The sequence below is a fragment of the Strix aluco genome, chromosome 3, assembly GCF_031877795.1.
Source record: "Strix aluco isolate bStrAlu1 chromosome 3, bStrAlu1.hap1, whole genome shotgun sequence".
Classification (NCBI taxonomy): Eukaryota; Metazoa; Chordata; class Aves; order Strigiformes; family Strigidae; genus Strix; species Strix aluco.
The window spans coordinates 61,016,922-61,033,939 of NC_133933.1; the positions used below are offsets into that span (position 1 = coordinate 61,016,922).

Consider the following 17,018-nt stretch of genomic DNA (forward strand, 5'->3'; position numbering starts at 1 on the left):
AAAATACAAGTGACGTATGGCAAGCTTGCTGAGAAAGACACACCATACAGCTACAGCAATGAAGCACCATGCCATAAGAAATGCAGAGATGCAAAACCTGATGGAACAGGATCATCAATAGCAATTCTTGAAACCAGTTCTCATGTTATTTAGAGGTCAGGATGCTAGAATGATCAAGCTTTTGTAAGGGATCAGTGATGCCAAGAGGATGGGACAGGAAACTCTGGCTGTGTTAAAAAGGCTTGTAAGAAGTCACCTGCAACTTTTGCTGTTCTCTCCTCTTGGAAGAAAGATCATGAAGTCGACTGCTACTTCCTTGTACCATCTTCTCAGTTGTGGTCAACCACTCCTGTAGAGGCTCAGCAGTTGCTTCAAAGTCCTTCATCTGGATCTTTAAGTTCTGGGAAGATATGCACAATTCTATCAGCTGTCCCACTGCACTGAGCATAACTGTAATGCACAACACACAGATCAAGCACACAAAAAGGATATACAATTGCAGTCAAATACTACACAACTGTTCGAATAAATTACACCAGCTCTGCTCCTTCCCATCCCACAAACAGACACTGAAAGAAAAGTCTGAGAAAGCACCTCTTTAAGAGGCAAAATAGAGGCAACAATGTAGGATGTCTACACTGTTGAGGGGAGGCTAAAGCAAATTTTCTTTGAACTGAAAGCTTTACAGATCTTATGAGCTTTGACTCAATCTAAGTCTAACTCATATAGCTAAGGCAGTCTGAAGAAAGGCTAATCTGGGATATGAGTTACTTAACATCTGACTGCAGTCATTCACACTGACCCCTCCTTAAATGGGCTGTCTGCTTATATTCTTTTTTAGTGTAAAATTTTGGTTATAAAAACGTGTGCATAAAGGTGTATGTAGGCATTCCTTCAGTGCCTGTATATTTTTCTTGCAGGTTTATTCTGAATGAATAAAAAAAAGAGCATCTAAAATAATTCATATAGAATCAAAACCTGAATAGCATAGTTCCTGTGCCCTATTTATTTCTTTTCCCCCCAGACTGATTTAGTTTTCTTTTTAGCTATAGCCTTAGCATTTAAACATCAGAATAAAAAACTAAGCCTATGAGACTGAAAAATGCTTGGTTCAAAAATATTAATCTCTAAGAACATCCCCTTTCCATGGCAACCTGAGATGAAGGAAGGTAAGTCCTTGTTACCTGAGAATTTTCTTTGACTTTCCTACATGATGTATTAAATGTATTTAAATTTCTTCTCAGCTGGCTAGGCTGCATTGGTTTGAAACAGGAATGCCTAGGAACTTTTAATTCTTCTACTCTATGCAGAATTCCAGCTAAGACCTTTTGACCTTAAAACCTATGACCTTAAAAGATATTATATTTTTCACCTTCTGTGCTGGTTGGATTGTGAGTTGTGACTAGAGAAAGGCACTGGGGTTTACTGAAAAAGTTGCTCAAATACATCATTACATTTCACCAGTTTGCAAATAAGAGACATTCACTCAACATACTGGGACTATTCATTCAGCCACAGTGTCAGAAACCTGTGCTAAAACAGTCCTTAAAAAAAAAAGTTTTTTAGTAATCCAGTACATTTGATGAGACTCATGTTAATGAATTTGAGCAATTGCTGTCTTTGCTACCTTCAGTCACCCTGAACAACACCCTTCTGCATGAAACACCCCACTTAAAGTTAAATCAGGTTGTAGGGATATAACAAAAGTAAAATGTAAGTGGAAGAATGAGACTTCTTGAAAACAGCTATTTATTAGTTCTGTCACATCAGAAACACTTACAGCCATATACAAAATATAAACTGTGCTGTTTGAAACAAAAAGCAAAGAGGAAATCTAGCTCCAATCCTTCCCCGCTGTGACTGGTTCAATACCTCCAATGCAGATTCCTTCTGGTGGAGGGTGGTGATAAAATTTTTCCAATCTTCTTTGGCAGTAGCAGATTTGTCCTGGATAACTTTAGCCTTTTCCTTTGGTAAAACAGAGCACAGCAATTCTCCTTTGGATGCTACCAGGTTTAATTTTTGTTGCCCAGTCTCACTTTCCGATAAGAATTCCTAAAAATAGTAATAAAATAAGTTAATTGGTGAACTTTGTGTCCCAGTAAAGGTCAATGGCAAGCTCTCAAAAAATTTAACAGGGATAAGAGTTTATTGTTTCTACTCATTAACATGCTAACTCAGCTTTCAGTACATTCCATTTTTATATCGTTCATATTTATGGGATTTAAGGACAGCAGCTACTTAATCCAGAAGTGTCCTGTGTCTAAATAATCTATATATTAAGACTCTATAATTACCTGTATGTTCTGCATTTCATAAGACAATTACTGGTCATTTAGTTGGGTATTATACTTCTTTAAATATCCATGGTACAGAAAATGGTAACTGTTTCATTTCAGGGAACCAGTATCCTGGCACAGGTAACAGCAGGAGCCAGGGCCCACTCTGAGGCAGATACAGGACTGAAGCCTTGCCCACGGGTGACAGCCATGCTGGACTTGCAACAAGCGTGTAAGGGTGTGGGCTGATGCTTAGACCCTGAGCTATGTCTAAGCTGTGTGATTTATCCCTCTGCACCCTTAATTTACCTTCCATGTTTGAAAGTATTTTTCTTCACAGAAATCTTGCATAATGCTGGTGTGCAAGAAATGCACAGCAAAATGCATGTGCAAGAATTATACAGAAATGTAAGGAAACAGACTTTTAAATTCCAACGTACTGCAATAATGTTCTTTTAACTTGTAATTATTAAAAGACTTTGTGAACATTTAGGACTCAAAGGAATTTAGCAGTCTTAAATACCAATATTTAAAGCTGTTACTATCACGACTATGTGATACACAAATAGTTTTATATCCATAATTTTAAGGTTACATCCACGGTCAGAAATAACAGGGTTGATACAAAAATTACTAGGTCAGGTTCTGATTCTGTGTTACGCTAGAGGTCTTAGTAAAGAATGCAAAGGGTCTGTTAGAGATACTTGGTTCAAGTTCTGGCTATATTAAAATCAAAGATACAATTGCCTTGTGACTTAATGATGTCAAATGTGCTAACAGACAGAACATTAACTTTTAACAAAAATAAAATTTTAAGTTTATACAGGTTATCAAAACATCTCTAGAAGTCCAAAGCAGTTACTGCGTGTCAAAAAAAGTTTATTTCATCTAAAGCAACTTTCAGGGAGGAGGAGAACAAAGCGAGGTCTTATGCTACGAAGGGGCTGCAGTGATAAAGAAAAAAAATCTTACCACTGTTGGAAAAAAAAAAAAAAAAACAACCCTTGCTAAAACTCATATTTAATGTCAAAAAATACTAGGATTTTTTTCCCCTGATATTTTCTGCAAACATATTCTCATTTTGGGGTAGTCAAAGATTTGATATATTAATACAGTATTGTTTATGCTTTTAAGTAAAACATTTAAGCAAGGGAAAATGAATTTACCAAAAGGAGGAGGAAGTGATTTGGGTTTTGGTATTTTCTGAGAAACCAATATGAATGTCTTCTGTTAAACTATCTAACTGAAGGTTTAACAGTCTCATTATATAATTTTCATTTTGCTATTTTCAGTTATAATTATAGATATATTCTATTCATAAAAGTATTTATTTCACTTGCTTTATTAAAATAAACTTCTAATTGGCACTCCTTTCCACAGAGTTGTTGGGGTTTGTTTTAGCTTTATGTGAAAAATATAGTGCAAGAACAGGGGTAAAATGTATGCAGTGCAAGCAGGCATTTAAAAAGTCTAAGGGCTCTACATTCATATACAAGGAAAAATATTTACATAACTTTGAAATAATTCCAGGTACTAAGTACTGATTCTGATATCATTCTGATTTTACAGTACTTTCCTACTTTAAAAACATATTTTTTTCCTACTGTAAAAAAGAAACAAACAAGGAAAACTACTATGAGAGACAATGACTACATACAAACTGTAGCCCAATTAAACAAACTAGATTAAAAACTAAAAAGATAACTGTTCATTTCCTTGCAATATCACCTTCAGCATTGACATTAACAACATTAACAAAAAATAGTAATTATATAGTAATAATAAAAATAGTCTGAGCTTTATATGAAACTGATTAGGTCTCCTTCAGACTAATATTTCACTGCTATAGAGTTACCTGTATTTTCTGCAGACTTGCTGAAGCTTCACTGATATTCTGAGGCACATCAAAGCATTTGGCTGTGGTGACTTTTGCACTGACCAGCCACTGCTGGAAGTCCCTGAAAGCCATCCGAAATCTTTGCTGCAAGATCTGCTCTTTGCTCTGACATCCTTTTGAAGCTTGCAGGCAGAGACTGGGTTTATCACATCAGGGAATCAGCAGAGAGTGAGGGAGGGAGGGAGCGAGGGAGGGAGCGAAGGAGAAAAGGCAAAACTCTGTTAGGTGACAATGATATTACTTAGTTCTCTGAAATACAATGGTAAGGTTAGTTTAACCTGGATTCCTCCTACCAAATTTAAGCACTTAACTGAGGCACCAGGAAATCCATTAGAAGCTTTCAGTTCCTTAAAAGTGAAGCAGGTAAACTGGGACATAACTGTCACAGATATGACAGGCGTAAGTGTTTCCAGAGAGTGACTCAGTGGACCTAAAGCATGAACAGTTTCTGCAAGCCCCTTTCCCTCTGTAGGGACAGGATGTGGAACTACAGCGATTACAACTCTAACTTCTGTGGCTCTGTTGAGTTCCTAATGTTAGAAGGGATTAATCTGGGTCATCACCCTCTTCTTCTGCAGCTAGAGAAGCCAAAAGCTATAACCCCCTGCAAGAAACAACAGAATCTTGTGTCTAACATGCAGGTTGTCACACACCCAAGTAAATCAGCCAGAGTGACCTGAGAGAAAGCAAACAAATGTGTATTCCTCCATTTCAAGGAACCAGCTAGTCAAAGAAGAGTAAACTGAAGGATAAAATTAAGAAAAAGACCTTAAATAGCTGGTATAGCCTGTTCCTCCTTCAGACAAATAAGCCATAGTGCTACCTCACAGTTTCTTACAAGGATTCTGCCTGTAATAGGTCAGGTGTGGATATACATTAGTTTCAGCTGAGTTTAGGGGCATAGCCTGGCTTTTAAGAAAAAAAAAAACCAAATTGCTACTTGTTACAATCTCTACTGACACCAAAATCAAAATAATGATTCTAATCATTGTATACCTCTGTTTCTAATGCTAAAATTCTAATTAATGGTTCCCTAAAAGACAGCTCACGCCCCCACACACACGATTGATTAACTATAAACAAGATGAATGTGTACCTGTTATACTCCTTAATCAACCCTGAAACTTTTGAAGAATGAGTACTCAAATCTCTGGAAAATCTACAGAGATCATTTAACTGAGTTTTGATCTCATCTGTCATATGTTCAGACTTTAGTAGAGCATCCAATGTTTCCTGTTAAAACAAAACAAATGAACAATATTGGTGAGTAAATTTAAAAAAAAAAAAACAAATTTTTGAATCAAAATTTATCAGAATTTAAATTCAACTTCATTTATCATCTATGCACGTTCACTTTCAAGAGTATTTTAGCAGTCAAACCTACAGAAGCTTATGTGAAATTATGAGCTTCTAGAGACCAAATTTCTGGAAGCCTCAACTTTATTAACTCAAAATGTTCTCAAAGAATGGTTTAAGATATAAATTTAATTTTAATAAATGAGCTATGGTATTGCTAGTTAGCTGTATACATATAAAAGTACATACAATTAGGAAACTGCAAATAATGTATGTTTATATACACCTAATTATCCTGTTGGCTTGAGTTTAGCATGTTCAATAAAAAATATTTTGAGCTATATCCAAAAAAATCATTTTCCCACAAAGCTTTTAACAGCTTCAACTCTTTCACAGAGGGCTCATAATGTAAAAGTACAGCTGCTCACAATCCTGTGAGAGTAAATGGGTTACTGCCTGTCATTGCTGCACTGGAAAGGCTCTTGGCTTGGAGACAGCTAAGCCAACAAAAAAATGCTTTTGTTGGCTTAGCTCACGTCACTGCGAGAGGTGTGATAACCACTCCAACAAAAACAGTCCTTGTTGATGTCGACAGCATCTCTACTGCAGAATCCTGCCAGCTACTCCAGGATAATGAGCAACGCAGACTTGGCTCCTCATCTCACTAGAAACCAAATTCTGCAGGCACTCCTCTTAAACTACCAGGGAGAAAAGACAATCTTCTAGCTAGTTCCATTCACCATGGCAGAGGTTCTGCAGCACAGGCAGGCCAGAGTGTTTGGCACGTATAGATTAGCTCGGCTAAATGTAAGTGCCAATCTGGAAGAAATGTGCAGTATAAACTTGAGAAACAGATCATATGAAAGTGAAGACAGATTTGAGCAGGGACATGGAAGTGGGACAAGGAAGTCCCCAAATCATGTTTCTGAATATATAAAAGAAGGATGATTGAAAATATAGATAGTAAACAGTTTGTAATAATCTATCAGCACAAAATTGAATGTTCAGGGAAGGTACAAATTATGTACATGAAAATATATGCAGAAGGTTTTCAGAATATCACAATCTACATTACAGAGATAAAAATGCTGAGTAGATTTTTTACTGTAAAGTATTAACTAACTCTTCAATAAACAGATATCTCTTTATGTAAATCAAATGTAAAAAAAAAAATATTAGTAAGGGTCTAGCAAGCCGATCAACAGACTTAGTAAGAACAGCAACGGGACAAAAGCCAAAGATTGAGCTCATGTGTCTGCTGCCCACAAGCAACCTTGCGCTTGCTTCACATCCCTTTTCCTGAAAAAGTCTGCAGAACCATGAAATTAACTTTTTAAGATCTATTATCATGCATTTCTGAGCAAGTTAAAAAATAAAAGAGAGAGAGAGATTGCTTCTTTGTAGTACCTGAACTGTCAGGAAGAAAAAACTCAACAATCCATTGCGAGAAAAATAAAACTACAAGCATGTGTTGGCTATGAATAACAGTGGCTTAGACCATAATCACAGCCTGATTATATTAACATTACTGAAATATGTTTGCATTTACAGATCACATGAAAGCCCTGCAAAATTAAGTCTGGAGACATTTCAGATGTATTATATGTACAAACTTTCATGTGTTCTTGTGAGTATGAAAAAATATTTTGCTACAGCAGATTTTCAGGACTCCTCTGATTTATAATATTTATGCTCGTACTATGGACTTTATCTGCTTTGAGTCACTCACACACCAGAAGTCTGTTCAACCATAATCAAAAGATACTTGAAATAGTCACACTGCCAGTTTGTTTTGATGCCATACAAAGTAGCACTTGAATTAAGTAATCATGTAGTAGCAATGACACTTAGAAAAAAAATGTAAACTAACTTGTTTTGTTTATCTTACTTTATGTTAAACTACACACAGGACTTTTTTTGAAAGCATTAGGAATAACAACACAATGGCCGTTACTTAAACACAGGATGTCACAGATTGTGTAGGGCAGAAATCACCATAGTGAAATATGAGCAGCTTTTTTTTTTTTTTTTTTGGTAAAGAAAACATGTCCTAAGAGTAGCACAGGGTTAGAACTGCCTGTTTTCAATGAAATTTTGCAGTTTCAAATAACCGACCTCAATAACTACTAAAAGATTATTCTGATGACATACAGCCTTAGGCATAAACTACTAACAAAGAGGAACATTAACTTGCAAAACAGGGTACATTTAACTATGGCATTTTTCCCTACAAAAACACTGATGGCATTGTTGCAGCCACTTGGATTTAATTTTGAATCTGACAATTACCAAAATAATTTGCTGAATTCCAAGTGCAAGAGTTGTTGCTCTTATGCTGCACATACCTAAGGGAACAGAACTTGAGTATAAGAGAATAACAGGATGAGCTTGCTAATTCTGAGAATTATGAAATGCATTTTTAATTCGTGGCCTTTGCTTACATGGCAACAGAATCACTGTGAGACAATGGAAATGGAAAGCTGCAGTGCTATTTTACGTGCACAACAGGACCTATCCCTAGGGTCCAGAAATGGAAGGATTACTGTCACATTTCCTCTAACTATAAACAAAATTGCATAGTAGGGCTATGCATAGTAAGTCTTGAGATCCCTCTGCATTTTCCTCATTAGCCAACATTTACAACTGTCTAATCTAAATAAACTGTTTTTACATAGAACTACAGTACATATACATTATATGCTACTAATAAAAACTAGTATATATGCTACTAATAAAAGCAATATCCTTTGAATTTAGTACCTTTCCATTTATAAACTAAAAGATGTCTGGTAGTTGCTGCTGTATGTTGATGACAATTCCTGCCTTCCTTTCCTTTTTAAAAACACAAACATGGAAGACTGCATATTTGTACCATTATTTGCTCCAATGTAATGTCAGCTTTGTCACTCCTACAGTTATGTACTGGCACTCAAGCAAGCAGGTTCCATAAATCTGTGTCAGGGAATTCTGTGAAAGGGGAAGCCACAGAAATAACTTCGCACAGACATTGGAGGAGGAGATTTATAATCTCAGTTCAAAGAGAAGGTGTTCTGGGGTTTTTTGAATATTTCTTCAGCCAAGGGGTCAGAAAGCTGGCATCACACACCTCTCTTCCTTTACCTGAAACTGCTTTATTGCAACAGTACCCTGAAAGGGAAATAGTCTGTATCTTTTCTCAACATTTGTGATTCACAGTAGTTGAGGTAAGATACATACAAACGTGTATCTTGATTGTGGTCAATATATATATATTTATATATAATGTGTGTGTGTGATACATACATGTGGCATTTTTTGCTAGAAGATAATCAGCAACAGAAGCCACCTCTCTATTTCCCTAAATTTCCACTGCATTCCATAGCAAAGCAATTAGCAAGTATATGAGTTTCCAGTAGAACTTCTTTAAATATTGGACAAGATCTCAACGTTATGCATAACGTGAAGGACATTTCAAGAAATGGTAAGTATAAGCTCCATACGCTCCTGACAAGTTATGAGTAAGACATGGCTCCAGCTGCTACTTGGCTTTTAGGAAATGCTTCATGCTTCTCGGCTCAAGTGCTGCTCTAGCTTGCAACACTGAGCGAGTTGGAAGAGAAGCTGGGAGCTGGTGTGTTAGCCGCTTCACTTTCCCAGGGCCAAGCCCTGCTTTTGACATCAAATGCAGGCAGCATTTGCTAAGCCTTGTACAGCAGAGGCCAAGGAGAGAAACGCCTTCTGTGAACACTGCTTGCTACCGTTACAGTTACCAAAAAGTTTGGCCACCTGGGGTTTTGCAGAAGTATTTTTCACAGATAGTTCTACTCTTTTCTCCCTGGTAGTCCCGCTTGGCCGAAGTTTTCTGCCCACAGTAACCGAACACTTACAACCGAGGAGCCGCTAGGAAAAGAGATGTGACCTTACTTTCTCCTTGCGCCAGCTCTCCAGGACCTCGCTGTCGGTGTGGCGGCTGTCGCGGGGGGCCAGGCCCTGCGACCAGGCGGCCAGCAGCTCCCCGAGCCGCCGCAGGGCCTCCTCCAGCCGCGCCGCCCGCGCCGCGAACTCCCGCTCCGAGAGGGCCATCTGGCTGAGCAGGTCCCGCAGGCTGCCCTGGCTCCGGACGGCGCTCTCCTCCCACTGCTGCCACTCTGACCGCAGCGCCCGCATCTCGGCGGCCAGCAGCCGCCGCCCGCCGGCCGTCGTGCCGCGCTCCGCGGCGGGGCCCAGCGCCTCCACCCGGCCCAGCCGGCCCGCGCCGATCGGGCGGGACTCCACCAGCTCCTGCGGGGCGACATTGCCATGGTAACCCGCAGGGCCGCCGCCGCCGGCGGGAGGGAGGGAGGGAGGGAGGGAGGGAAGGAAGGAAGGAAGGAAGGAAGGAAGGAAGGAAGGAAGGAAGGAAGGAAGGAAGGAAGGAAGGAAGGAAGGAAGGAAGGAAAAGGGAAGGAAGGAAGGAAAAGGGAAGGAAGGGGGGGGGCGGCAGCGCGCAGCGGGGCGCAGCCGTCAGGCGGGGTGCGAAACGCTGCCGGAGGGCGGCTGAAAATAACACGCAGTCGAGAGAGCGAGCGGGGCTTCACAGCGACCAAACAGCCGCTCTGAAACTTTCGTAAGGTCGGGGGAGAAAGAACTTCCTTTAGATTCTGAAAAATACTATTTAGGTTAAGATGCGGAAAAGAATAACTTTGTTGGGAGGTTTTACGTAAGAAACACTGGTACGTAGCTGCTCATAGCAGTTTTAAGAACACAGGCGTGCTGCTCAGAAGAAGCATTTTACAGTCTACCCGTGATCTGCGATGTGCCATAATTGGTTGCACATGTCTTTTTTTTTTTTTTTTTCTCCAGAATTGAATTCTTTCTGCAGTGTCCTATTTCAATCTCACACATGCTACAAGGGAATTTTGGAAGTTTTCAGTTTAACAAGCTGGAGAATATAAATACCATCCCAAATACTGCATGCCAGAGTAATGTTATTTATTCTCGTTAGTCTTAGAAGCTAGAAACTATCTCCTCTCTTCCTCATTTTATACACAGGGAGTTTGAGCACAAAGGAGACTGAAAACTATCCAAGAGCGTACAACAAATCTGTAATTTGATCTCGGGTATCCTGAATCTTCATCTAGTAATCTGTTCACTGGCCCACTCTCTTATGTTTAGGAGCAGAGTAAAATGTTGCTAGCATGAGTATCTGAATGTAATCATCAGACCGGAGCAAAACATGCAGTCTGTTTTAATGTTGCATTCAGGAATATGTAACTTGCTTAGGCACTCAAACACCCAGGAACAGATTCCAGGGTAAGGACAATATATACAGGGCGGCAACCCGTACATTTCTACCATGTTTGGGGAGAACAATCCTTGCACTGCTTTATGAACCTCCATTTCATGCACATCAGGAAAGCTTGCTTCTGACTTTGATTCAGACAACTCTGCTAATGGAGAAAGTGTATTTGGGGATGAGGACAGAGCAGCATTCAGCTAAGCCACCTCCTTCTGTGGTGCCACTGGGCTTCCGCTCTTGCAAATTGTTTCCATGTGTGCTGTGACTAACTCAGGTCTGATTGTACATTTACTCCATCAGTTTAATACGGGAAAGGAGGCAAAACCAGAACATAGCTTAGAAAGCTTGCTTTCAGCTCACTGAAATGTAATCACCACTTCAGATACACAAAGCAAGGATCCCACAACTTTTTGGCTCTGGTCAGCATAGGGTCTGAACTGCAGATGAAACCATGAAAGCTAAATTATCTTACATTGATTTTGGCCAGCTTTTTCTGTATGGTCGATGTATCTCCGGATGAATCTGACCAGCGGTTCAGCTCTTCCTTTGCTGAATGGAGCCAGTCTGTGAATTCATGCACTGCATCAAGGTATAGCAAATGATCCTTCACAATATCTTCCACTTTCTTCATTTTCTCCTATCATTCAGATGAAAAGAACACCAAACATTAAAGCGCTTAAATACTGTCCTGGCTTTAAGCATGCAGTGGTATAGAGTGCTGGTGGCTGTAGCATCCATTTGAATGCTGAACAGAGCACAGCTTATAGCAGCAGAACACAGTGTGACACTGCACAAGGTTTGGTTTAGCTTGGTCTGGACAGGCATCTTCTGCTGGAGCAAAAGGTGAAGAAGCCTTCTGAAAATGTATGCAAAAATGTACTTTAACACAGCCTTTAACACAAAATGTATCATTTAATAGATGTCAAAGCTGCAGCTGTGCAACTCTGGCACGCTTTTCCCAATACTGGCCAGAGAGGGTCTTGCAGATCACCCATGAGTCATCTCAGGAAGCAGCATGCTGCCAGAAACAGAGCTCTTATTTAGAAGCACCAAGTCTCTATAAACACTAAGCAGAGTCACAGAGATGTCCCATACAAAGACCACAAAGGAGGACTTCTGCCATTCAAAAGTGCAGAAGGTTCTTACGGTGCTGAGTCCCATTTTAATCATCAGAGCAGAAGTGGTTTCTGTCCCCAGCCACCTGCCTTGCAGCACTGGAGGATGCTTTCCCTGACACAGACAAACAACAGCTTCATGGCTCCATCTTAGCTTTTTGATGCAAGCTTAAAGTGGGGCCAGTTTACCTTACTATGAAGAGGTGAAATAGTGTACTGGTCTAGATTTGGCTTTGGTTGGACCAAGTAGATTTGTTCTTATATTCTTGTGAGCTAACACTCAGGAATGTTTATCGAAACCAACCAAAAGTGAACTGAGCTAATCAAATAACTTTCTACTCCTGCGCGGATACTCCAGCTCTAAGTGTCCTTAAATGAGTTTCAACCTAAACCAACCACTTATGAATTGAACTCCAGTTATTTTTAATTTTGAATAACTATGCTTTTAAAAATTAAGTTAGAATAATAAGCCCTACTGTTCACTCTGAAAATAATCATCACAATTTCTCAGACCCACTAGACAATGGATGGTTACTAGCTAAACAAAGATGACCTAAGTAAGTCGTCAAAGTTTTTACATCTTAATGCATTTTATGCAAAAACAGAGTACGAAAATGTTCACATGTGCCTGACTAAACAAAATAGATAGCTCCCTAGGGAAACAAAAGAGCCGCAAGGAAGGCAAAGAGGCACCTCTCTTTACCTTACTCGCACCAAAATATAGCACCAATAGAGGGGGAGTGGCAGCAAAGTGCAACTTTAGTTGGTCTCTTCTGATGGTAATGGCTTCTACCAGTTGCAGTTAGTGCTATTCTCTCCCATGGGAAAGACTGCAAATCTGTCTTTCTTGCTTAAGAAATTAAATATATTGAATGCATATTGATTTTAGGAGAACACTGCCATTCTCACTTTTGATACTTTTTTCACACAAGTTTAAAAGCATTGTATTGAGTGAGTCAGTAATCTTGGTATTGCTCCAGATTTAATGCCACTGAAAGAAGTGGAGTTATACGAGGATGAAACCACACTGATTCTCTAGAAACCAGATTCATAGCTTACTATTTCCAGTAAAAAGGGAGCAAAAGTTTGTCATAAAACCAAAAGTGTGTGAACAGCTGTTAATTACAGCTTAGATACATCTGAGAGGGTTCTAATATCTGTGGTCTATGTTTAAAGCAATAAAACAATGACAATAATAGTATATCTTATCCCAAAAATTAAAAAAAAAACCAAATCCAAAACCAAACTGCATGACTCTATATAATGACTTTCCTTTATCAAGTTTAGTAATAAAAATGCAGACTTTTACTATAGAAGTAGATTCATATGCCCTAGATTTAACATTTTTCCTAAGACATAATTTGTTAGATCTTCCACTGGTACTGTTTTTATATAGACTGTAGATTAATTACCTACAGGCCAGCAATACTGTTCTCAATAAATGAAAACCTGAATCAAACTTCCAACAGATTACCAAATTTATATACAGTGTTTACTTCAGTCTCATGTTAGCCTGTTATTATGTGACCTATTCCTGATGCAAATTTTCCCATTAGCTGAGAAGGTGGAGATTGTAACTCAGGGCTGGCATCACTGTCCTGATCTGCTTGGCAGAAGGTCTCAGTGAGCTCATGCATCTTTCCTTAGAAACCAAACAGAACACCTGTATAGCATGTGCAGTGCTCAGTGGCTTGAAACACCACAAAATATGGGCATATATCTTTCTGATAATCTCTTTCTGACAATATGTTTTCTGCTCAGGGAGGCATTTCATTCTTCCTGGTCTAGGGAAGAGAAAGTGCTAGAAATGAATGTACAAGAATTAGATGAAAATAAATCTGGAAGAATGTCAGAAATATTGTTGTATATATGAAACTAGGAATAAAATATATGCTCTTCACTTTTCAAAAATCATAACCATACCAATTTCAATTCCCAATACCTATTTTGCAATTTTAGTAAACTATGTCCAACTTTTTTGTTAGACTCAACCATAACAAAAGGCAAGACAATTCAAACACAGTAAATCCTTTTGTTATTAAAAAATTATGAAAAAAAAATATTTTAGCCTTATATACAGATGTTTAAACATTTTACTTACTCGAAATGGAGACCTTTGCCTTTATCTTACCTTGGCTACAGTTGTGATGTCATTAAACTGTGTTTTTAGTTCTTCTTGAGCAGCTTCTCCAAAAGAATCATCCTCTGTTTTTTCATACAGTTCCACAGCTTTTTCAATGAGTTGCTGTAAATCACCAGAGTGATCCTCTATCTCAGAAACAACAGCCTGGAAGTGGTCCAGCTGAGCAAACTTCTCCTTCAGACCAGTCTGTGGTTCTAAAGGCTGTTCCACTTTGTGATCCAGTTTCTCTAACCACTGTTCCAGCTGGTTTTTCCTTTCCAGATATTCATTCCACTGGCTAATGACAGACTCTAGGCAGCTTACATTAAAAGAAACAAACACAATTCAGATGAGAACTTTTGAAAAGACTGAAAAAAAGAGTCTACTTATACCTTGTTACACTGTCTGTAGCCATGTATAATATGTTTAGAATATGCTTTTTCCTCCATCTTGCTTTAGTTTTCTATGTCAAGTTACATCCAAGCTAGTTTAGAATTTCTATGTTCTTTGGGCTACTGTGTATAACCTGATACAACTGCTTCCCTATTACAGGTTACATGAGCAATCTGTCCCTCTCAGACTAACGAAAAGCACATTTCAGTGTCTGTCCAGCAAAGTAAAATACAGAGCATTACTGGAGTTCTTTGTGATCAGAGTAATAAAATGTACAGCAGCCTGTGAAATTATTGGCAATTAAGAGATATTCTGGTAAGTTTTGGAAAAAAAAAAAAAAACAATTACATATAGTCCCATTTACAATTTATAAGAAATACCTTCTTCTCTTACATATTGCTCCTCCTAGCAGATCACCAGATTACCCTAGGATTTGTGTTGAGCAATGTAACTCTCATTCCACTGGACTTAATGATAGACATGAGCATGGTAAGGATTTCATTCAAAATATAATGGTCTAGCTTAATCTAAATAATATTTCATGACAAAAATTGGGTGAAATTAGAAGATGAAATCTTAAAGGCAGCCCATTATAATTTTTTACATGTAATTGTAATACAATTTTGGAATAAGTAAGAAAGTGGCACAGCTTTCCATTGAAAAATTTACCTTTATCATGGCTCCCACCATTGACAGCTGATATTTAGGACCCAGATATCCTAGCACTCAGCTTATGTACAGTATAGATCTATGACCTTTGTGATACAGATCTATGAGTTTTCTGATGCATGGAAAACTTTGTTTTCATTAGAGGACTAAGGAAGTAGAATCATGCAGAAGTTCACCAAGGGCCCATTTCTATCTGATAATGACTGGGATGATGGAATAGAGAGTGCTTGTAAAACTCACAGATGAAAGCAACCAGGGAGTGGCTGTAGCTAGTTGGATGACAGGACTTAAATGTCAGATGTTTTAAAAAGAAATTTAAAAAAATGATGGAATATGATGATGAAAGTAACGCTTTACTTGGGAAGGAGAAATTAGGTATACAAATACAAAATTGGGGATAACTGCCTAGGCTTAGTACTGTGGAAAAGGATTTGGAGATAGTTAACAAAGAGGTAAACAAAATTCAACAATATGATACTGTTGGAAAGAAAGGAAAATCTCATTATGGAGTGGATTAAGAAGAGTGTTTTACAAGAAAATGGAAAGCATTGATGCTCTATTTGGAATTAATAATGTCTCAAATACAGTAAGGTCCGCCCACTTTCAGGTATTATCTTTTAAGAAAAATGTAGACAAATTAGTGATAGTCTGTAATCTACTGAAAAAGAAACAAGGATGAAAGAGGTCCAGAAAATACTAGTACTGAGAAACTGAGAAACATCAGTCTGCCTAGAACAGAGATGATGGAGGCCTTCAAATACATAAAATGTTCTCACACAGGTAATAAGAAAAAATTGCCATTTCTAACAAGGTTAAGACAAGAGGCAATCAGCTTAATTTGCAAGAAAGATTATTTGGAGTGGATATTAGGATTTTTTTTAATTAAAAAACATAATGAAAGACAAAATTGAGGAACTTTGGTATTCTGTAAGGAAAAGGCAGATAAATATGTTAGATGTTCTTGGTCCTGACCAAGTGCAGGTTCAATAAGTCAGAAAGCCCTTTCTAGCTTTTTCTCTGTATGAATTTCTATGATTTCTATTGATTTTTAAATTACCATCAATTACCATCTCATATGAAATTTGATTCATCTGATAGGGTCAACTCATCTTTTTATAGAAGGATGTATTTTTTTCAGGCAATTTAATTCTCTCTGATGATACAACTTTCCCCTCACATACCAGGAATAAATGAATAGTGTAAGGTACCACTCTTTGTAAGCAAAGATGGCAGGGTCTGATCTGTGTTTTCCAGGGAGTTTTACCTCTGCCAGTTGATGGAGGTGCTGATGATGTCATTCCATACATCCTTTAGCGTCTGAAGCTCAGTTTGTATCACCTTTTGTCCTTCCTCATTGCTACTTCTAAGTGCTTGTTCTCCTTTGCCAATGGCCATGTTCAGCTTAACTTCACCATCTCCTTTGAGTACGAGGATCTCCTATGAGGCAAAATAAATCCAAATACCAAATGCAACCTGCTGAGAGGTGAAAGCTATTATTCTTTCAACAGCAGACACCATCTTTGACCTCATTTATTGTTGACAGCCATGTCCAGTATAAATGCCTAGGCACCTTTTCTTATAAGTGCCCATTCCTTGCTATGTGTGGAATGATCCAGCAGTTTTTCCCACAGCCATGAAGGTATTTCACTGCATTAGTCATCCCAACTATTGTTCACATTGCAGTAGATAATGAGTAGGTCAAGCACTTCACAGAAAGACAGCACCACATAGCTAGAAGAAATCTCAAAGAAGCCCATGGCAGGATCTACACTGATGACCTTCCTAATAGATGTTTGTCTAACTTGTTTCTGAAGACCTCCTGTGACAGATATGTCACAGCCTCTCTGTGTCAAGTATTCGAAGGTTCCTCCTCCATTAGAAAGCTTTTTTGGACCTGAATACACACTTTTCTAGTTTGTTATTCCTTATTAAATGTAATACCTGGTATCTGTCTCCATTAATCTTTACCCTGTTTTTCATACTGCACCTC

The 17,018-nt window shown here is 38.4% G+C and overlaps 1 protein-coding gene across 16 annotated transcripts in view; it reads right to left on the bottom strand.

Moving 5' to 3' along the window:
- SYNE1 (spectrin repeat containing nuclear envelope protein 1) overlaps window positions 1-17,018 on the bottom strand; it is a 322,087-nt gene that overhangs the window by 154,470 nt on the left and 150,599 nt on the right. For all 16 annotated transcript variants that reach the window (XM_074818773.1, XM_074818787.1, XM_074818786.1 and 13 more), the window contains 8 exons: window positions 16,293-16,465; window positions 13,976-14,285; window positions 11,202-11,366; window positions 9,376-9,732; window positions 5,273-5,409; window positions 4,135-4,312; window positions 1,873-2,055; window positions 257-400 (listed from right to left, as the gene is read on the bottom strand). In XM_074818773.1, the coding sequence (XP_074674874.1) occupies window positions 257-400; window positions 1,873-2,055; window positions 4,135-4,312; window positions 5,273-5,409; window positions 9,376-9,732; window positions 11,202-11,366; window positions 13,976-14,285; window positions 16,293-16,465 (1,647 nt within the window). The remainder of the gene's footprint in view (window positions 1-256; window positions 401-1,872; window positions 2,056-4,134; window positions 4,313-5,272; window positions 5,410-9,375; window positions 9,733-11,201; window positions 11,367-13,975; window positions 14,286-16,292; window positions 16,466-17,018) is intronic.